Source organism: Perognathus longimembris, chromosome 23 (assembly GCF_023159225.1).
Source record: "Perognathus longimembris pacificus isolate PPM17 chromosome 23, ASM2315922v1, whole genome shotgun sequence".
Lineage (NCBI taxonomy): Eukaryota > Metazoa > Chordata > Mammalia > Rodentia > Heteromyidae > Perognathus > Perognathus longimembris.
The window spans coordinates 11395986-11419062 of NC_063183.1; the positions used below are offsets into that span (position 1 = coordinate 11395986).

The 23077-nt window shown below is 48.8% G+C and overlaps 1 protein-coding gene across 9 annotated transcripts in view; it reads right to left on the minus strand.

Moving 5' to 3' along the window:
- The window catches only part of Clec16a (C-type lectin domain containing 16A), a 150871-nt gene that overhangs the window by 74584 nt on the left and 53210 nt on the right, over positions 1 to 23077 (minus strand). For 5 of the 9 annotated variants that reach the window (XM_048333043.1, XM_048333040.1, XM_048333045.1 and 2 more), the window contains exons 13-18: positions 14943 to 15065; positions 12425 to 12534; positions 11363 to 11407; positions 8694 to 8744; positions 6323 to 6451; positions 1779 to 1814 (exon numbers count right to left, since the gene is read on the minus strand). In XM_048333043.1, coding sequence (XP_048189000.1) covers positions 1779 to 1814; positions 6323 to 6451; positions 8694 to 8744; positions 11363 to 11407; positions 12425 to 12534; positions 14943 to 15065 — 494 coding nt within the window. The remainder of the gene's footprint in view (positions 1 to 1778; positions 1815 to 6322; positions 6452 to 8693; positions 8745 to 11362; positions 11408 to 12424; positions 12535 to 14942; positions 15066 to 23077) is intronic. The other 4 variants (XM_048333044.1, XM_048333042.1, XM_048333047.1 and 1 more) reach the window with 1 other exon arrangement.

Consider the following 23077-nt stretch of genomic DNA (forward strand, 5'->3'; position numbering starts at 1 on the left):
GGAAGAATGGGAGCTGGCAGGCAAAGTGACGCTCCACACGGCTGCTATGGGAAGATGCTGTGACTCCAACCCCAGGAGCCTGAGTCAGGTAGCCTAGCACACCAGGAAATACAAACCCTTGGGCCAGCCCAAAGGGAGGCACCAAGATCTGGGTGGTCACAGGAATATCTTGCAGTGGGGCTCTTAATAAGAATCGTGATTCTGAGGGTGGGGTAAAGAGAAAGAAAACGCAGGCCCATTACAGGCAAGACCCAGCTTAGTGTCTTCTCAGGGATCTGAAAGCAAGCACCTAGTAGGACCACAGCTGGGGCTAAGAAAATAGAAACACACATTGCTTGCTTTCTTCAGCATAGTGCTGGAAAACCTAAACTTTCCATTGAACAAAAAAAAAGTTCCTATCTTGGCTGCCAATAGGGCTCTTTGCTAAAACATCTGCTTTTGCACTACAAATGACAAATGGAAGCTATTTCCAGGAATACAAACAAGTTTAAAAAAAAAAAGATCATTCAAAATATAAAAAGGAACACGAAACGTATAAAAGAAACTGCTGGTTCCTGCTCTACTCCCAAGGGAAGGCAGAAGGCCTCAGCGGCCTGTGCCTCAGAATGGAAGATGGGGGAGTCCCATGGGACAAGGTGCTCCACCCAGGGACAGCCGAGCTTCCAAGGGGTCAGTGAGGGCCTGGCAGGCACGCCGAGCACACAGAATGCTACTACACAAGGCTGAGGCCACACGTGTACCCCACCACTTTCCGAAACAGCAGTGGCTGCCTCCAGTTACCCTGGGCCTGTGCAGGCCCGGTGACATCGTTGTCTCATTCAGGCCCCAAATGGCCTGCATGACTCAATTGTTACAGACAGAAATGGAGCTTAGGGACACAGGCAGTCTGCCCAAGGTCGCTCCCTGAATAACTGTCCTGATGGGCCTTCAAAAGATTTACAACTGGCCTGGGGATATGGCCTAGTGGCAAGAGTGCTTGCCTCGTGTACATGAGGCCCTGGGTTCAATTCCCCAGCACCACGTATACAGAAAACGGCCAGAAGTGGCGCTGTGGCTCAAGTGGCAGAGTGCTAGCCTTGAGCAAAAAAGAAGCCAGGGACAGTGCTCAGGCCCTGAGTCTAAGCCCCAGGACTGGCCAAAAAAAAAAAAGATTTACAACTTGTGAGCTAGGGTTTAGAGAGTACCTGATATTTCTTTGCTAAGTGAAAATGACAAACTTAAAAGTATCACTAAAAAAAAAAAAAGTGTAAGAAATGGTTTCCTTTTCATATTCTGCCAGAGAATACTAAGAAGGGTGATGCTTGGGAGAAAAGACCAGATTGTGAAAGGAGGTAGCTGACCACACTCACACAGGATGGAGAGACTTCTCCAGTTTCCACACTGGCTTAACTCTGCCTTCTGAGAATCTACCTGACAAGCTGGTGTGGCATGGAGTCAGACCTCAGGCTTGGGCAGTGGAGCTGGACCTCAGCCCAGGCTGGTTGCTTGGGGACGGGGTGCCACAGGGCATCCACACAACCGTGTGATGAGCGGACTGGGAGATGCAGGGAGCTCTGGGCTGGCCCCGGGACAGACCCTTGACTCGGTTTAGGCTCCCACTCCCTTGCCAATTATGCAAGCTGCTCAAATATAGGCAACCGTCACTGGGTTAGGAGCCCACAGAGGCTGTAGAAAGGACTGCAAGAGTCAGTCACAGAAGAATGCATAAGCCATTTAACATGGGGCAGCCCACCAGGAAAGCAATGTGACAATGTGCAGCCCAACAAAAAAGTTCATACCCTTTGAACCAGAAGTTCCGCTTCTGAGACCTTATCCTAAGGAAATAAGCCAAAAGAAAGAAAACTGTATTCATGGAGCAGCTCACTACAGTTCAGCTGAAAATACTGTAACAGTGGGATCAACCCCAAATGTTCAACAGGAAAATGCTGCTCAAGTGTGTGATGGCAAAGTCTTATGGGCATAAGAAATCAGATTTATGAGCCAGGATGATATGTAGGCCTCTAATCCAGGGCATTCTGAGGCTGAGGCAGGTCAGACTTACTAAAACTGCAACATGGCTGGAGGGTAGCTCAGAGGTTAAGCACTTGCCTAGCATGGGTTCCATTCCAACACTGCAAAAAGACACTTACCACATGAAAAACTTTTTGCCCTGCAATGAAGAGTAAACCAGGAGATGGATGAAAGCCAGGGCACTGCACAAATGTCCTCCCTGCCATCAGGAGGGGAGACTTTTGCAAAGAGATGGAGGAGGCTTAAGTGTCACTGCTCCAGTTCTTCCTTGCTTTGAAAACCTGCAATGTTGTTCTAGGGTGCAATCCACAGATGAAAAGCACAGAGGGAGGCCCTCAGTGCTATAAACACAACCGCCTGCAGTTCAGGTTCACAAGGGGACAAAAGAACAGTGGGGACAAATAAAAGCTGGCCCCATACACTTCATTGTGACCTGCCAGTTCCTGTGTGGAGATGGCTAGTGCTTCAATTCAGATTTTGATGCTCACCAAGTCCCAGCCCTGGCTCTCCCAGCTGAGACTAGCTTGTGGGAGCTGCAGCAGGCCCCCCACTTCCAGCCTGTGGCTCTGAGCACTCACACCTGCCAGGCCGTGGCACTCGTGTCTCCTACCGTGAACAACAGCTGAGGGTTGAGAGGGAGGAACTTAGAATCAGGGAGAGTCACTCAGGTTAAATTGGGTTTAACCTTGGGTAAATTGGATTTGACCCAAAGTTGGTCTGACTCACAAATTTTTGGTCTTTTTAACTTGAGTCTCTACTGCCCCTCCATGTGGGTGGGGTAGGCCAGTTCCAAGTTCTGCTAGAGGGCTCTCATCAGACCCCTAGGGCTCTGGTGATCTTTATTTCAACAAAAACTTCCCCTCTTAGCCAGCTTAGCTCAGTGGTACCCCTTGTATTTTGGTCTGTCTTTGGATTTCTTGCCCCTTGGTCTGTCCATGCGTCTCCCACAGTGTCTGGTACCTGTACAAGGCTCAACAAATGCATAAAGCGACAGAACAAGTGGTGTGATGTAAAATGCAAAGAAGGGAACTGGACTGTGTCGCTGGATGCTTTCCAAGGCCTGCCAGGCCCCGAGCCCTCCCCTCCTGTGCCGGCTCTGCTCAGGGTGTCCTGTTTCTTGAACACGGTACACTCTGCCTTGTCCAGTCTTGGCAAGGGCTGTTTCCACCTGCAAAAGGCCACCTTTAGGCTCTTCAACTCTTGTGGCTCCTTCTTGTTTTCTGGGTTTCTGCTCAGATGCAGCTCTGCAATGTAGCTCCTACCAGCTTCTCTGCCAAGGCCAAGCCCATCAGCCCCTACCACATTGCTGCCTGGGCCATCACATCTGCTGCTCAGATGCTTGTAATTACAGGTGACCTCCTTAGGTGAACACGGAGGCAGGGACTTCTGCACCCCCAGGCATAGCCCAGTGTCTGGGACATAAGGACCCAGAGGCTCTTGGAGGAATGTGAGAATGAATCTTATAGTCAGCAGAGATTTGCTAGCAAGGGCCAGATGCTTGTCCTCCAAGTCTTTAAGGAAAATTATGGGTGAGGTTTCTGAAAAGGACTGATCTAAAATGGTGTAACCCTACTTAGAGAAATCTATCCATTGATCGATCAACAGAAAAAGAAAAACTTTGAATCCGAGGGGATACAGTGCTTTGGATAGGAGCTCTAAATTGTTTTCCTAGCCACACATGTCCCTGAGCTCCAAGTCAGAGCACATGTTGGGTTCTGACTTCAGAAGATTCTAGACAACAGTCTCCAACAGGAACTGGACTGAGGTGAGAGGCCAACACTTCCCTTCAGAGGTTGGCTCCTCAAGTCTGAAAAGATTTTCTGAAGTAGATGAGTCTGCTTGAGGGGCCGGCCCTATTTATTATCTTTGTGTTACCTGGGACCCTGGGACTCTAGTGCTGCTTTTGCAAACTTCTCAGCGGATCTAGCAAGAAACCCCAAAGAAGCCCGAGACAGACCCAGGAGCTGGGCCTTACTTTCCATTGTGCCACTCAGGCTGCGCATCCCACAGGTGCAAGGGAGGTGGGAAGCAGAGCCCTGGGAACTTGTCACTGGAATGCTAGTGATGAAGAGAGAGAACTAATCTCATCAAAGATCTGACAGTTGGGCTGGGAATATGGCCCAGTGGTAGAGTGCTTGCTTCCTATGTATGAAGCCCTGGTTTCAATTCCTCAGCACCACATAAACAGAAAAAGCCAGAAGTGGCGCTGTGGTTCAAGTGGTAGAGTGCTAGCCTTGAGCAAAAAGAAGCCAGGGGCAGTGCCCAGGCCCCAAGTTCAACCCCAGGATGGGTGGGGGGGGGGGGAAGATCAGACAGTGTATGTCTTGTATGAGTCCTTATGGTAACTCTGGCAAGGCAAGTGTATTCTGCTTTATAGAGGAAGAGATGGTAGCTCAGAGCGGACACACAACCTCCCCTTTGCCACAAGCCTAACCATGTACCCTGGATCTCTTCCATATCTCTGCTCTGGAGAGGATGGTCTACACCATCCAGCAGGGCATGATGCCCTAAAACAATGTTAAGAGCTCACAGCCAATGTCCTCATCTGGCACCAAGGCCCAAGATCTGGCTCCTGACAGCCCCTCCCCTTGACCTTATCAGTTTCTGCTCAGTGTTGGCTATTTGGGGCTGCCAGGATGTCATCTCTCTGGGCCCATGTCTCTCCATCCTGCCCAGCCCAATTCCACAATCCTGGCTTAAGAGCCACCTTTCTGGTGCCAGTCCCCTCCATCCCCACCCTGTCCCATGATGTTTTAGGATGTCTGGAAATGTGATCTACAGTCATTCCTGCCATGCCCTTTATTTAGACTGGCTCCTAGAGGGTTGGGCTACTTCCCTGTCAGTCCCACACAAGTAGGGCTTATGCAGGAGGTAGTAGGCTAGGGCGTTACAGAGCCAGGGGCTCGAGGCCACACTGCCTGGACCAATTCCTGGCCCAGCTACTGACAACTGGGGTGGCTGAGCACATGGCTCAATCTCAGATGCCTCCTATGGGGATCTGGGGTAACAACAAGTATGGCATAGAATTAGACAAGGAAATCCACATAAAGACCAATGTGAAGGTTAGGCTCTTTAACAAGGCTATGCCCTCACAGACCACCACAAACCAAAGGGTAGCAGGGTGCACGAAGGACAGCAGCTCTGTGCTCTAGTCCTACAGATTGCCCAAGTGGACCTGCAGTCTGGCTGGAATCTTTCTGGATAGCATCCCTCAGGCCAACCAAAGGCCAAAGGTGAGCTCCTGGCATTGAGGAGTAGCCCACAAGACACTCACTCTTCAGAACCAGTCTCCCACTGCACACAACCTACCCACCAACAAAACCACACGCCTGCTCGGTGCCAAGCACAGGGAAGGACAGTGGCAGCAGCTCAACAGGGCGGCTTCTGTGGTGAGGTCTGTGGCTTCACTCAGACAGCTGGGAATGTCACTGACTCAAGACACGTGGGTCCCACTTCCTCTGCAGCCCCAGGGGCACTGCTACGGAGTGAAGAGCACCAGCAGGTAGAAGAAGGTGGTTGACTCCTCCTGCTGGAAGTGTATAGTAGGCTACCCACTTTCCAAAATCCTGAGTCAACCCTCTGCCACACACACACACTCAGATTAAGGCAGAAGGTGTGCCTGATAACCGTAGCCATGTGTAACCAATTCCTCTAAATTATCCTCTAAGATGGAATGATTTTCCAGGAAAAGGCTGTGGTGCTTTCTACAAAGAAACTGTGATCTCACAAGGGAGATAAAGTACCATGAACAGCTGGGCCACGGCTGCTTCCTAGAGCATCCGCCTCAGAGTGCTGTGCTGATAAGGGATGAGCACACTCTGGCTGCTTCTGAGAACTCCCTACCCTTCACACACGTCTCTCTTCACAATTTCACTTGCGTGTGCCTTGCCCCAGATCGGCCAGATACCTTAACATCATGCCATCTCTGGGGGTCCTGAGATTTCTGGGTAAGATCTCACCCCCACCTCACCTGCTCTGGGTGTTGTAGCTTCCCTCAAAGTTCAAAGAAACCCAGCCTCCTGGCTGCTGCTTGCTGAGCTCGCTGTGCTCAGGCTGCATTCTGCACTGAGGGAGTGCCTGCCTGCAGCCCACAGTGGTGCCCAGTGCCATGAGACTCCAGTCCACCCTAGCCAAAGGGCAACATGTTTTAGAAAGCCACCTGTGGTTTCAGAGTGTCTGGGTGGTGTCCTCTACCCATGGCTAAGCTTATGATGGAGGAGGGCTCTTGACTTGGACCCTTTCCTTCCCAGCCCAGAAAGGGCTCTGGGTGGGGGGAGCCCCTAGGAGAGTCCAGGCTCCTTTGTGCACTCACCCGCCGAGTCTTTTCCACATCTCCACATGGCAGCCGCTTCACAAAATCAATGCCTGTCAGTGGCGTGCCCGTTGGGGGCAGCAGAATGGAGGCGTCCATCATGAGATATTCCACATTCATGGGCTTCATCTAGGAGACATGACAGGAAGCTTCACTTGGGGAGGAGCCATTGTGCGGCCACAGGGCCTCCCACCGGGACCCGTACAGACTCAACAGTACTGTCCACTGTGGGCTTTGACAAGAGACCGTTCTTCCAGGCAGCCGGCTGTGATGATAGTATTTTCTTATTTTTCTAGGTTGAAAGGTATGTTGTGTGCTGTTAACTGATGCTGAACTCAGGGCCTGTGGGATGTCCCTTAATTTTTTCTGTTCAAAGCTGGCCCTCTTACCACTTAAGCCACAGCTCCATTTCCAGCTTTTTGCTAGTTAATTGTAGATAAGAGTCTCATGGACTTTCTTCCTGGGTTAGCTTCAAACTGTGATCCTCAGATCTCATCCTCCTGAGTATCTAGGATTATAAGTGTGAAGCTCAGACCCATGGCTGGTTGCCATTTTTTCCTTTCCTTGAGCCTGGAACCTGGACAGGATGCCTGTCTTCTTTTTGACAAGCATTGATTGGCAGTGGCCTAGCAGTAGTGCCCCCACCCGCAGCCCTAGATGCCCTGATGGCTTGGCAGTCCTCAGGTCCAGTGAGCTCTTTCCACCCTGCTATGCAGGGAACAGGACTGCCAGGCCAATTCCCTCTTTCTCATTGAACACTGGTGCTAAAGGATGTGAAGGAAGCAGCAAAAAGCTAAGGCCTGACTTCAGTGTTGCTCCGCCCACTGTTCCCCCCCCCCCCCCCGGCACTGTGGCAGCACTGTAGGGTAAGGGAGGCTGACAGTAGACACAGGGCTCTGGGTGTGCCACCTTTATATTCCTGGAGAATGTCAGACATTGTGCAGGGCGCACCACAAACATTTGGTTAAAACAAACAAAACTCAGGAAGCTCACTGCGGTGAGAGGATAGGAAAGGAGTAATTTTTGGACGCTGTATGAGGCACCTTGCTGGGCAGTTCCCATCCTGCCTGGGCAACCTGTAGGTGTGGGCTCAGCAAACAGATGAAGCATCAAAGCTCAGATCGGAGGCCCCTGCCCTAAGTCACGTAGTTAGGCAGTGAGCATAGCACACATGACATACGAGCTTTACATTTCAAAACCAGAGAACTACACTGCAGAAAGGGCAGGGGACCGAGAGGCAAATGGCAAAGCAGCAGAAAGCCACTGCACACCCCCATCAGTGGTCTGAAGAGTGAAGTATGAGCCCCTTTAAGAATGATGAAACTTTCCAGTGGCTCACACTTGTAATTCTAGCTATTCAGGAGGCTGAGATTCAAAGCCAGCCTGGAAGGAAAGTCCATGAGATTCTTACCTCCAATTAGTCAGCAAAAAAGCCAGATGTAGAGTTGTGACTCAGGTGGTGGAGCTCCAGCCTTGAGTAAAAACACTCAGGGGCAGTGCCCAGGCCCTGAGTTCAAGCCCCAGGACCAGCATTCACACAAAACTGAATGATGGAGCTGCAGTCACAATACCCTGGCTTCTGGGCATTACGGGGGGTGGGGGTGGGGTTTAGCTCAGTGGGCAGTGATTGGGATGTGGTGAGGGCCTTGGTTGCAGAACCCCACTGAAAGGGCTACAAAGCCAGAGAGCCACTTAGCTGAGCCACCTGCTTTCTAGGCTTTTTATAAATGTCCTAATCACTTCATGCTCTGGTGAGTAACAGCCATGAAAGGACCTCTACTTAGTGGTGCCTGCTGGGAAGCAGGGCTGGGGAGAGAGCAGGTGGAATAAAACAGAAAATCATTCAATCCTTCTAATGCTGTCTGCTGGGGGGGAGGGGAGGAGGCAAAGACCTGGCTAACACTATGTGCTGGAACATTCCCTCAGAGTAGCAAAGAAGGCAGCATAACACACAGACATGCAGGGCAGCTTTGCTGTGGAGGCTGTTCTACCACCATCAGTGGGACAAGTGAGGCTACATCCTGGCCTCTCTGCCTCCCATCTTATTAGCTAAAGGAGAGACAAGGACAGTAGCTCTTCCCACAGGCTGACATCAAGGTTAGATTGCACAGATGCAGGTGCTTCCTCTGTGAGGAGACACCTTCCCAACACAGCGCACATCAAAGCACAGAGACACAGCCTGACTGGTGTGTGTGTGTGGGGGGGGGGGGCTGAAGTTCTCTCATTGTTGAGGATCAAAAGGCCTCCCTTCAAATGTCCCTTCCTACCATTTTTGCCACTTGGTGAGAAAGCCCCAGTCAGAAAAAGTGCCCTGTGGAATCAGCAGGCCCCCAGGTGTGCACCGCCTCAGGTGTTCTGGGCCCTCACTTACTGTCATGCTCCTGTATTCATCTTCAAACATGTCCAAAAAAATCTCTTCTCCCTACAAAGGAAGGGAGAAAGAGAAGAGGGGTTACTTATATTTTTTCTGTGAACACAGTATTATAAACCTCTTGGTTTCTGAGGCCATCTGCTTCTTGTTAGTGGATTCTCGTAAATCACCAGGAAGTAAAATACACACGTGGACACACACACACACACACACACACACACACACACACACACACACACTCAGACAAAAGACCAAACTGCAAGCCAATGGCAATGTTTTTCTCCTTTTTAAAATGCATATTGAGTTTTTCTGACAATGCAGTAAGAAAGCAACAAAAATAACCTTACACATGATTAAAAGAGAGAGAGGATTGATATTTTCAAGTGCTTAGCATCATCTATCAGTCAAGAATGGCTGGAGAAATTGAAATCCTGGTTAAGTTATCACATTAAAAATGTGAAGCCTCACACCCCTGAAAGGAAGCGAGTAATTACCAATGCTTAACACCAAAGCCTTATGGTTTGCTCCAGCTGCTTCTAAGGAGGGCCTTGGGATCTCACAGTTCCTAAGGCTGAGACTCCTCCCAGCAGGTCCCCTTCAGAACAGGATGGTGGGGAGCTGCTTGGGTCCGAGGCATACAACACAGGGCCCAAATCCCAGGGGACCTTCCATTTCACTGCAACAGTAGGGTGACTAAAGAGAAAGAATAGCATGGCATGTTTGTAGGGTCATCTGTTCTGCAGGTGAAGTGAGCTAACACAAAAATGTGGAGAGCCTACTCCTCTGTCCAGGCTGGGAAATGTGAGCTCTCATTGTCAATATAATCTCTCCTGAACAATGACATCATGTCCTCTGGGGTTGGGAAAGATGGGGGAGAATGATGGAAGGGGTGACACTGACCAAGATGTACTATACTCATAAAGTGGTATGTTGAACTTAAACCCCTTTGTACAACTAAGAGATAATAAAAAAATTTTAATTAAAAAAGGAACTGTCCCTTCTCTGTCTCCTAAGTTCTGGAAATACAAGTGTCTGTCTCTCATGGACACACAGTCAAGACTAGGAGACTTAAACCCTTTTCATACTGTCCAGCTGTCCAACTACAGACAACCTTGAGCATCTGCACAGCCAAGGTGACAGCAACAAAATGACAACCCTTGAAAACATCTAAAAGCTACTGCCATGCTATACTCATACATAGACTTCACAGGATGAAAGCAAGAGAAAAACTGGACTGGGAGAAGGAAAGAGAATTTAAATACAGTTCTCCCTGTTAGTAACAAGAATTACCTACTGGGAATTGCCAGCTCTAGGCCCTCCCAGGGCTGGGGGAATAAAGCAAAGCAATTATTGGGAAAAAGGTTCGAAGGTGACTAGGACAACCTGGTGGCAGGGGATGGGGAGGGGGTCCCCCAAGTGTGGTTTGAGGTGCTCTACAGAGAAGCTGGGATTCCCCCACATGTGGTGTGTGGAGGCCCACAGTGGTGACCTTTGTCTGCTGCAACAGGATGGGGTCCACAATGTCTGGCAAGGAGGAGTTCCAGATCCTACAAGCTGAGTCATCTTAAACACTGCCAGTGCTAGAATTGGTCTAAAATATTCGCCCAAGAAAGAGGCGGTAGAGGAAGATGAAGAGCAGGGAATAATAATCACAGTGCTGATACTAAGGGTTGCATGAGTCACTTCCAGGGAACTAGCAAGACTAGGGAGATCTGATGCAGAGTCCCAAAGATCAGACAAATCTAAGGACTGTGCACATACAGATAATCCATTATGGCCAAGGCTTGCACTTGCCTAGGGAAGAGTAAGCTCTGAAGGACTGGGTCTGCCCCAAGTTCCTGTGTTGAAGTCCACACCCCAGGGTGATGGTGCTTGGCCATGAGGCCTTTGGGTGGTGCCTCCTGAATGGATGTGGGTCCTTATCAAGGAGGCCTGAAGGAGCTGGTGGCAGCAGAAGGCACTAGCAGGACACAGTGACCTCACCAACATCACACTTGCTTTGATCTCAGTCTTCCCAGGCCTAGCACTGTGGGAAATCAATCTCTACATTCATAAGCCATCCAGTGGCTGATATTTTGTTAGAGCAGCCTGAATAGACTAAAATGTGGGCCTCAGATAGAACTGAATAAAACCATCAGAAATAGATCTTTCAAACCTAACCACCTGAAAAAAACAAAAAACCTAACCACCTGAAACCCAAAGATAATCCTACAAATATTTCAGTTCTGAAGTTATGCTGGTATTTTACAAAATCTCATGAAGCTTGAAAGAGGTTTCCTAGCACACACACACCTATAAATAGTATGCATATTCATAACTGATAAAGTCATAGCTAATTCACAAGAAATCGTATATGTACTGGCACATATAAGTCATAGATACATAAGTCCATCATGTATAACTTAGTCATATATGTGTATATGGTTAATAACTTACCCATAAATAACTAATAAACTCCATTATAAACTAGGACCAGGTCCTCAAAACTCTTTCTAAAAAGAAATAACAAGCTGAGACCACTGTCCTAAACACTGAAACTGTCACTTTGATCTATAATCCTAACTATAAAAATAACAGAAGATATAAAACTGTTACACATGCAGAATCAGACACCAACAATCCTGTTTCTGTAAGACACCTATGGTGCTGTCACCTGGAATGCTAATTACCTTATAGAAATGCCGTACAAGGTGAACACTCTCTTCTCTTGCGCCCTGTTGAAAGAAAAGGTGGGTGTGAAGGAGGAAGGTTTGAGGGGAGGGGAAAGTGACTCAATGTGATGACATGGAAAGCCATTAATATAGAGTTAAGTGGGGGAATGGGACAGATTATCACATATGGCTATTAGGACTCACTCCACTTTTATAAAGTAAAAAGTTCTTCCATTAGTGTATTGTAAATAACTACTGTCAGAGTAGTCAATGTAATCATTACTTCTAACCTCTTTGTATGTCCTAAATTTTCTTTAAAAACAGGGAAAATGGAGAAAGAAGGCAATAAAAACTATTGGACTTAACAGCTGTGTATTTTAGTACAAAAATCCCTGTAAACAAATATGCTTGTGGGGCTGGGAATATAGCCTCATATGCATGAAGCCCTGGATTCGATTCCCCAGCACCACATATATAGAAAACGCCCAGAGGGCTGGGAATATGGCCTAGTGGCAAGAGTGCTTGCCTCGTATACATGAAGCCCTGGGTTCGATTCCTCAGCACCACATATATAGAAAATGGCCAGAAGTGGCGCTGTGGCTCAAGTGGCAGAGTGCTAGCCTTGAGCAAAAAAGAAGCCAGGGACAGGTGCTCAGGCCAAGTTCAAGGCCCAGGACTGGCAAAAAAGAAAAGAAAAAGGTTTCATGTGAAAACGGCCAGAGTGGCGCTGTGGCTCAAGTGGCAGAGTGCTAGCCTTGAGCAAAAAGAAGCCAGGGACAGTGCTCAGGCCCCGAGTCTAAGGCCCAGGACTGGCAAAATAATAATAGTAATAATAATAATAAAAAAATAAATTTTTTAAATGCTGTGTGTGTGTGTGTATGTATAGAAGTTTTATAACCCCAAAGAAACAGATGTAAAGTCCTGGGGCAAACCCGGGGGCCACTGTGATAAAGTGGACTCTTCAGGCTCTAGCAGGGACACATGGGCTGGGTGGGATGGGGGCCCTCCTGGCCTCTTCCCCTCCTCAGCTCACATGGAGGGGAAAGGGAGAGGAGAGGGCAGGGATGGGGAGGCCCTCACCTCTAGGCAGGCCAGGTGCACGTCCTTGATGATGCAGCCACAGCTGGTCAGCACCTGCTGCTTCAGGAGCAGGCAACTCAACTCCAGTGTGGCCAGCCGTATCTTTCCATCTGCAGAGCACAGCAGGATCAGCCTGGCATGCTCAGTGCCAAGCACCCTTAAACATGAGACCTTTGCCTGACCTACTGGAAGGCTAACCTGTCAGTGGATAGGCAGATCCCCAGCCTCCAACGGGGACACAGAGGGACCCTCCACATGCCAGCCCCTTCCTGATCTGTCATCCATTAATGCTGTGTACCAAACACCTCCCAGAAGGCCTTTATCTGGGGCGGGGAGGTGGGAAAGGGAGGTCGGTAAAGGTTGTTGCAGCCTGGAGTGCAGCCCTCTTTGATGGCAATGCCTGGCCAGTATGCTCTTCTGCTTCTAGGGCTGATCTCCTTTGTTCTTCCAGGGATGACAGGCACATGGCCCAGGCTGGTCAGGTATATGCTGAGTCCCCCAGGGATGGAATGGGAGAAGGCAAAGAGCCAGGGAGAGCCTGAGGGGCTCTAGTCTACACAATGCTGGAAGCACTAGGTGCAAAGCTCAGCAGCTCTGAGACCTGAACAGGGCAAGCATTGTAATTCCCATCAACCACCTCCTTGCTCTACCAGCTACATAGTGTCTGAAAGGATGGTCCTCAAGTTCTCAAGACCTCAAGCTCCCTCTTCCAACCAGACCACACAAGCTGTGTCTCCCACAGAGCAAGCATGCAGCCCCAGGAGAGAAAAGGTAGCTGGTACTGCTGGAGGTTATCTTGCCAACCCAGATGGTGGCAGCATCCAAAGGTGTCTGGAAACATTATTTGAGCCCCTGGTGCCTGAAGCCAGCCCCCTAAAGACTTTACAAGGCAACAGTTTTATTTGCTGATGTTGCTTAAGCCAGTATGACTTGGGTTTCTAACCGCAACCAAGTCCTGTCTACTACATTTGCTATGCTAACCTACTGCGAGCCAGGGCTGGTGGCGCTTTAGAAGAACTGCTAGAAAAGTTACTATGGGGTGAAGTGACTTGTCTAGGGTGTCAGAGCTGGGTGGTGAGGACGCGAGGTGCCCTGCCAAAAACCACACCTGGCACCTCTCCCAGAGTATCTGCAATGGCCAGGCCAAAGTCCAACTGTTCTTAGGCAAATTTCCCATGGGTCTTCCATGTGGTTTCTCAGGAAAGGTCCAGGGGGCGGGAGTGTCCAGGCCCCACCTCTGCACTCCTGCAACCTCTGCAAGTTCCTGCCAGGGAGGATTTCCCCATTCCCCAGCAGCCCCAGACCTCTCAGTGCAGTTTCTGGACTGCCTCCAGGCTGCCTCAACCTCTTCTCTTTAGCAGATTGGGGCCATCTGTGCACCCAGGAAGGGTCCTCTCCAGACATGGCACCTGGGCCACATTTCATCTGCCTCAGTTGCTCTGCTCTGCATGGCTGGCTTCTATACCCTCCCCTTGCTGCTCTTCCCAATGTGCTCTGTCACCTTGGATGCAGCCCTCAGCTGACCTGGGCCCCACCAGGCACCCCTCCATCCCGAGTCACTGCCTCTCTTCTCTGGCTCAGGCTCCCTCTCTCCATCACCTCCAGGTATGTGCCCTAGGCTCCATCACGACAGCCCTCTCTTCTCGGTTTCACAGGTCAAGAGTGGTGCTAGACCTGATCTCTTCTCCACATGGCACTTCAAAGATCACTAACATGGCTTCTGGGGGACAGGCACTGGGCCCCCAACTTCCCAGACCTTGGTCAGTTGTGCCACAGCTGGCATGCAAGAGGCTCTCCGTGAACTCATCTGTGATGTCGACTGACCTAGGCCACAGCCTGCTCTCTAAGCCCACACTGCTCTCTAGCATGGACGCACTGCTGCCTCCATGCCTCTGGAAGCTCCTGGCTCCATCACAACCTCCACCATGGCCTCTCATGGGCCTGGGGCTCACTCCCCTGAGGCAGTAGTGTGATCAGGCCCTTCCCACGTTACTCTGCCTTCGTGCAGAATTTGCCTGGCAACTGGCTCTCGGCCTGGCACCACTGACACTGTGGGTCAGGTCATTCTGTGGTGTGGGCTGTCCTGTGCATGGCAGCACATTTGGCAGCATCCTCTGCCTTTTGTCGCCAGCTGCCGGTAGCATACTTAGCTGTGATGACCCCTGGGTGGCAAAATTACCCAGTTGAGAAATGCCCTGACAGGCCATCTAGCTGTCCCTGGATACAGGACAGTGTTGCCCAGATCACAGAGCTAGTGACGCTGCTCAGTGCCAGGGCTGGCACCTCACCCAAACCTTCAGCCCTCCCTCACTTCCACAGCAAGGCCTTGGGCCACCGAGAGAGCAAGATCACGGGCACTGACAAAAGCAGCAAGGCTGAGGAGAAGACCCAGAGATGGAGGCCTGGCTGTGGCAGAAGAGGCCTTGGTGGCCAGGGGCAGAGGGGGTAGAAGGTCTTCCCTAGATTCCCCGAAGCGTCAGGTCTAGATCCAGGGCTAGCAGCACCCCTGGGTAGGCACCTGGCTGGGCAGCATTATTCATGATCCTGATGAGCCTCTCAGCCAGGAGATGGTTGTAGGTGGTCTTCTCCGCAGCACTGGGCACTGGGAGCTGGATTCGCTCAAGCTTTTCAGGATCCATGCCTGGAGTGGAGAAAGGGTAAGGACATAAATAGAGCTGTCTGATCTGATGGGGAGGTCTCTGCTTCCAGGGGGTCCTGAAGAATGAGGTCCTCAACCCCAGCCACCAAGTTCCATCTCTGTAACTTTTGCCAGGCTGAGTTACTACCTAGACAGAACTTGTGCCTGAGTCCTATGCACTGAAATACACAGACATAGTTAAAGCATACATCTTCCATTGCTATTAGTAAATGGGAAATCACATGGGCAAAACAATGTCTCCACATTCTACCAATGACTAATGATCATCTACTCACTGTGGCCAAGGCCTGCTTTATCTTTGGTAAAAAGGAGAATGACAGGTCCTGTGCGGTGAGGACAAACTGACCCTGCAAGTCACAGATAGGAATGGAGGCCAAGTTTTCCTACAGGGTGACTCGCGCTTCCCTTCTGTGCCAGGTCTGGGAACCCCGAGGCCACCCTGAAGAAGTCCATCCCACACCTGGGCAGACACTGACCTAGAGGTACAGAGGACAGATGTAGGAGGACCAAGACTGCACCCTAGGCAGATGGCCAACCAGCTCAGGGGAAGCAGCCCACTGGTGAGGGTGCTAAGCAGACGGGACCTAGCTAAACCAGCAGCCAAGTCCAAACAAGCACACCTTCAGGGCACAGCTGTGAGGCAGAGGAACCACTTCTTCTGTAGAAAACTAGACAGAAGCCAAGGGGAATGTGGGTGAGCGGGAAGCAAAGGGAGAATGGCAACTCTGTGAGCCATTGTGCTGTTCTGCAGAAAAGTTGGGCACTGAGGTGGCAGGTGGACACATGCACCAGGGCTGCATAGCAGTCCAAGCCGGGCTGAGTTTCCAAACCATTCTCTCTGGACATGGCTTTTGAGGAGGACACAGTAGAAATTAACATTTTTCTTGTTCTAAACTCAGAGACGCCAGAAGATTGTGCCTCTCCCTAAGAGCTGGGGTTACAGGTGTGCATCACCACACTGGGCTAGAATCTCCTCCACACTGGCCTCAGTTTTCAAGGACTGTGCAGTCAACTACCCACGAGCCCCACACATTCCTCTGGCTGCCGCCTTTAAAAGCACTTGTAGACCCTTGACTATCAAGTGTTTCTCAAGCAGGCCCCATTCACTGAAGTACTCACTATAAACAAATGTCAAACTGCCCAGGACTCCTTGGGTACTGGGTTGGTGCACTGGGGAGGGAGCAGAGGCGGCTTTGGCTACGAGGACAAGCTTCAGAGCATGCACAAGGCCCTGGGTTCTATCCCCAGCACCACAAGAAGCAAAACAGAGGAGAACAAATCAGACAAGCTGTCCTTCACAGAAGAACTGGGGTCCATTATACACAATGCCTTGCTTAATCCTATGTTCAATGTGATCTCCAGTTTGCAGACTAAGAGACAGAAGCTCAGAGAAAGAAGATGCCTGAGGGATAGGAAAAGCCCAGAGCCAACTGGGGCCCCTGACTTCAGGCCCTTTCCCTGCCACCCCCCCCCCCCAATGTGTGTCTCATGACCTCTGCCCCAACTAAGGGTGACACATAATTGAGCAGTGTTCTGATACAGATATTACAACCATAAATTTTGCAGAATTTAGTTTGAACAGAGTAAACTATTTCTGATCAAACTTAACCCACTACCCAAAGAGGGAGAGGCTGAGGCAGGTCTCAGAGTTGGGTATAAACACTCACAAAGTGGGAGCTGTAATGTGAGACTGTGCAGAACAGCGCTGGAAAGAATGTGACAAAACTGTCAGCAGGTGGTTAGCACAAAGCAGCTCAACTCCAGGCAGTGAGGAGACAAACCACTCATTCTGCTCTTTTCTGTAGCCAGCATTACATCACCTTTTGCTAATCCTAGGAAGGCGTCTAATTATAGGAAAGCATTTGGTTTGGGATTTTTAACTACCTCCTTGGAACAAAATGGCGCCAGCAATCCTGAGCTAGGGAACTCAGCCTGTGTCACAGTAGGTGGGGCAAGGACATGTGTGAAGGGTAAGATGGACCTGGGTGGGAGGGCACACAGGACACACCCACACTGTGAGCTGCTCAGGCACAGCAAGGCAGGTTCTGTGGCAACCCAACAGCAGTTCTCTGCCAGTCACTGCCTTCCGACAGAAATAAGCATGGAGAATAATATATTGTGAGGAGGGAAGATGGCGCCGCCACAGTAAGGAGGTACCCCAACTCGCTCCAACTGAATAGCAATTTGGGAACTCCAGCACCCAACACCCCATCAAGAACCCAGCAAACCCAACAACCAGAAGCAACAGAGAAACACAGGAAACAAAAAAAGAAGAGCCTATAACCTACACAGAGCTGGAAAATCTCCGGGGTACAATCCCCCCACCCACCGACCCTGGCCCAAACAGGGCCAGGCTGGAAAAGGGGACCCAGCGCCGGCAAGCAGGGCCACAGACCTTCAGCCACCAGAGAAGCAACAGCCGAAAAGTCACGCCAGGAGTTCCACGGACCCCAGACAGAGCGCAAACCGACAGACAGAGGCGCGGGACCGAGCGGGCGGGAACCGGGCGGCGCAGATGGGGAGTGCTGGGACTGACACCACCAAATGACTGATTGCCACACCCCGGCACCCAGCCTGGAAAAGCCCACAGGAACTCGGGACACACACACAATCAAGGACCGGTAAGTTCCCCATTGCTCCCCCAACCCCAAATGGGAGACCAGCCCTAGCAGAGACCCAAAACCTACAAAGAAGCTAGAGCTCTCTCCCTACCCCGAGGGAGCAAAGGAGCTGCACCAAGGCATCCCCCCCAAACCCCCAGCAGAGGAGCCAGAACCTGGCCGCACTGGCCCCGCCCCCTCCCCAGCAGGGGCCCGGGGTCTGGTAGGCATTGGAAGCCCCACCTGAGGCGCCTGGTCCTCGCGGTCTTTTTGAACAACAACCACAGACTCGCGGGTGTACAATACCAGCCCAGCAGGGACATCTGGGTCTGATCACACGCCCCCCTCATAGCAGAGGCGCAGAGTCTGTGGGCACCAACCTGCGCCCGGACACTTGATCCTACTGGAGCCCACCCATACCGCCCCCCACAGCAAACTCGCGAGAGGGCACAAGCACTCTCCAACAACTCGGGTCAACACGCCCCCAAAGGAAGCACTAGCGTGCACACGCACGTACCCCTGGGAGGGCCAGCGTGGGCCAGCGTGCTAGTCCTCCAGCAGGAGGATCATCTGCCCAACCCCCTGCGGGAGCACACAAGCAGGCAAGCTGCAACACCCGACACACAGGTGGGCAGGGCCCCTCAACGGCAGCACCTGCTCTGAGAGGCGCACACCACACAGGCGGGCATGGCCCCCCAGTGGCAGCGCCCGCAGTAGGTGCACTCTGCACAGGGGGTCAAGCCGCCTCTCAGCGGCAATTCTCAATCTGAGAGGTGAGCTCCTCTGACCAAGGTACCCAGTGGAAAAAAGAACCGAAGAAGAGAAAAGCCTCCACGCCACGCTGAATCAGCGACCAGCAAACCCCCACCAGGGACACGCTAGGGTCAGCACAACACAGCCGCAGGACACTATCCCGCAGAGAAAGACACAGAACCTACCCACTCCCAAGTGCAGTGACGGTGACCACCTTGGCAACAACCGAGATGGGCACACTCACCCACTGGGCAGTAAGGTTCAACAACCAAACTCAAACCCAGAGCCAGGACACAAACAAGTCTACCACTGACAGACCAGTGGGAAGCAGCACAAAACCAAACCAGGGAAGCCACCCTCAGATCTCCAGATGAGCAAATCACAAAGAAATATAACAAATTTCATCAAAGGGCAAGCCAACTCGCCAGCTCCAAAAAGCAGCACGGCTGAAGAGGAGATGGAGAATAAAAAAACAACTGAGGCTATGCTAACAGAAATGATGGAAAGCCTCAGAAACTAAATCAGAAAACAATTCCAGGAGTTCAGAGTAGAAGTCTCGAAGGAAATCCAGGAAGCCAAGAAAGAAACGGAAGCAAAAATGGATACAGTGCAAACCTCCGTCAAAGAAGACCTGAACATCCTGAGAAGTGAAATGCATGAAAAAAAAGATTTAAAATACAACTCTTTAAAGGAAGAAATTTCCACGATCAGAGCTGATCTAGCAACCATAAATAGCTCTCTGACATCCATAAACTCCACACTTGAATCCACGGCACAAAGAATTGACCATATGGAAGCCAGAATTTCTCTCTTGGATGATGATGCAGCCGATAAGAACCAGAAAATTACCACACTCCAAGAAACGGTAAAGCTCCAGGGCAGACTAATCCAGGAGCTAGTGGACAAAGACAAGAGATATAATCTGCACATAATTGGAATAGAAGAAGGAGCCGAATACCAGAGCAGAGGGCTTCAAAATATTCTCAATAAAGTGATTGCAGAAAACTTCCCCAATCTCACAAGGGACCCCATCCAGGTAACAGAAGCCTATAGGACACCTGGCAGACCAGATCCTAGAAAAGCCACACCAAGGCACATAATATTCAAGACTTCAGAACTCAAGAATAAAGAGAAAATTTTGAATGCAGCCAAAGCGAAGAAAGAAATTTATTACAATGGGAAGAGGATCCGAATAACAGCAGACCTCTCCACACAAACCTACCACACACGAAGAGAATGGAAGAACACCATCCAGGTCCTACAAGCCAACAATTACCTACCTAAAATAAAATATCCAGCCAAGCTAGAGTTCATATTCAAGGGGAAAACCAGATCTTTCCATAGCAAAGAGGATCTAAAGGAGTATGTGAATAAAAAACCAGCCCTACAGCAAATTCTAAGAGGGGACTCCCACTGAACAGAAACCGTACAGGACACACAGAAACAGAAAGAAACTACAATAGCCAGAGCCCAACAGAAAGAGCAGCTCACTAAAGAAAAAAAAAAAAAAAAAAAAAAGGAAAAACAGCCCAACAAGAAAATGGAAGGAGAAAAAACACTCTTATACTTGATCTCTTTGAATATAAACGGTATAAACTCTCCAATAAAGAGGAGCAGACTAGCAGAATGGATCCGCAAACAAAAAGTTGCCATCTGTTGTCAACAAGAAACCCACCTTACAGCAAGGGATAAAAACACGCTCTGAATGAAAGGATGGAGCAAGATCTTCCAAGCAAATGCACCTACCAAAACGGCAGGAGTAGCCATCCTGATCTCAGATAAGCTGGACTTCTCATTGAAATCAACTCAAAAAGACAAAGAAGGTCACTACATTTTAATACAAGGAAAAATCCAGAATCAAGACAAAACGGTGATAAATGTATACTCACCGAACAAAAGAGGCCCTACCTATGTCAAGCAAGTTCTCACAGAACTACAGAACAAGATAGACCCAAACACAATCATAGTGGGTGACTTTAATACCCCACTCTCTCCAAGAGACAGATCCAACACCCAGAGGATTAGCAGGGGAGTTGAGGACCTAAGTAACATCATATCCCAAATGGATCTGACAGATCTATATAGAATCTTCCACCCTACAGAGACCCAATGCACCTTCTTCTCAGCAGCCCATAGATCATACTCCAAAATAGACCATGTCATAGCCCACACAAAGAACTTCAGCAAATACAAAAGTATTGACATCATCCCATGTATTATATCTGACCACAGTGGATTAAAGGTAACCCTCAATAACAATGGTTACCACAGAAGTTATACACATTCTTGGAGGCTAAACCCCACACTGTTATCCAACACTTGGGCCACAGACCAAATTAAAGATGAAATTAACGAATTCATAAGCCACAATGACAATGAAAATACATCACAAAGAAACCTATGGGACACAGCTAAGGCAGTACTGAGGGACAAGATCATCGCCCTCAGCACTCACATTAAAAGAATGGAAACAGAGCAGGTGAATAACTTCACGATGAAGCTAAAACAACTGGAGAAATTAGAAATGATCGAATCTAAAATGACTAGAAGGAGAGAGATCACAAAGATTAAAGAAGAGATAAATCTGATTGAAAATAGAAAGACCATTCAACAAATAAATAAGACTAAAAGCTGGTTCTTTGAGAAAATAAATAAAATTGACAGACCTCTCACAAGACTTACAAAAAAAAGAAGAGAAGAGACTCATATACGTAAAATCAGGGACTCCACCGGAAAAGTAACAACAAGTACACACGATATCCAAACAATCATAAGGAACTATTTCCAGAACCTCTACTCACTAAAAAATAATAATTTTACAGAAATGGATCAATTCTTAGAGAAGTATAAACTGCCCAAACTGAACCAAGAAGAAATAAATCAACTAAATAAACCAATAACTTACAGCGAGATACAGGGGGTAATGAAGAACCTCCCAACAAAGAAAAGCCCAGGCCCAGATGGATTGATTCACCAACGAATTCTATAAAACCTTTAGTGATGAGCTAATACCAATACTCCTCAAACTCTTCCGCGAAATAGAAACAGAGGGAGAAATTCCAAACTCATTCTACAAAGCTAATATCATACTCATTCCCAAACCAGGCAAAGACCCAACAAAAAAAGAGAACTACAGACCAATATCACTAATGAACACAGACGCAAAGCTCTTCAATAAAATATTAGCTAACAGGATCCAGAAACTGATCAAGAAAATTATACATCATGACGAAGTAGGCTTCATCCCACAGTCACAAGGGTGGTACAACATCCGTAAATCAATGTAATTCACCACATAAACAGAACTAAAATCAAGAATCACATTGTTATCTCAGTCGATGCCCAAAAAGCCTTTGACAAAATACAACATCCTTACTTATTAAAAGCTCTGGAGAGAACAGGAATAGATGGAACATTCCTTAAAACAATAAAAGCCATATACAACAGACCAACTGCTAACATCATATTAAATGGAGAGAAACTTAAATCATTCCCCCTAAACTCAGGAACAAGACAAGGCTGCCCACTCTCCCCACTTCTGTTCAACATAGTGCTGGAATCCCTAGCCATAGCAGTAAGGCAAGAGGAGGACATCAAAGAGATCCACATCGGCAAGGAAGAAATCAAGCGATCCCTATTCACAGATGACATGATCTTATATCTGAAGGACCCAAAAAACAGTCCCCAAACTCCTACACCTAATAAACTATTTTGGCAAAGTAGCAGGATACAAAACCAATCCACGAAAGTCAGCAGCTTTTCTGTACACCAGCAATGTACAAGCAGAAAAGGAAATTATGGAAACAATTCCATTTACAGTAGCCAAAAACAAAAAAAAAGTACCTAGGGATCAACCTAACCAAGGATATGATGGACCTATTTAATGAGAACTCTATAAAAATCTAATAAGGGAAATCAAAGAAGACACAGGAGATGGAAAGACCTCCCATGCTCATGGGTAGGCAGAATCAATATAGTGAAAATGGCCATATTGCCCAAATTGTTATACAAATTCAATGCAATCCCTATCAAAATCCCAGTTACATTCTTCACTGAAATAGAGAAAGCAATCCATAAATTCATATGGAACAGCAAAAGACCTACAATAGCCAAAGCAATTCTAGGCAAAAAAAAGCAGTGCAGGAGGTATCACAATACCAGACTTCAAGATCTACTATAGAGCCATCATAACAAAAACAGCCTGGTATTGGTATAAAAACAGACCAGAAGACCAATGGATTAGAATTGAAGATCCAGAAATAAACCGCACTCTTACAGTCAGCTGATATTCAACAAAGGAGCTAAAGACATACAATGGAATAAACATAGCCTCTTCAACTATTGGTGCTGGGAGAACTGGGCCATATGCAGAAAACTCAAAGTAGACCCAAGCCTATCACCATGCACCAAGATCAAATCAAAATGGATCAAGGACCTCAATATCAGACCTGAATCCTTGAAACTATGGAAGGACAGAGTAGGAAAGACGCTAGAACTTATACGCACAGGAAGGAACTTCCTGAATATAGTCCCAGGGGCACAACAAATAGGGGAGAGACTCGACAAATGGGACTACTACAAAATAAAAAGTTTCTGCACAGCTAAGGACATAGCCACCAAAATAGAAAGACAGCCAACCAT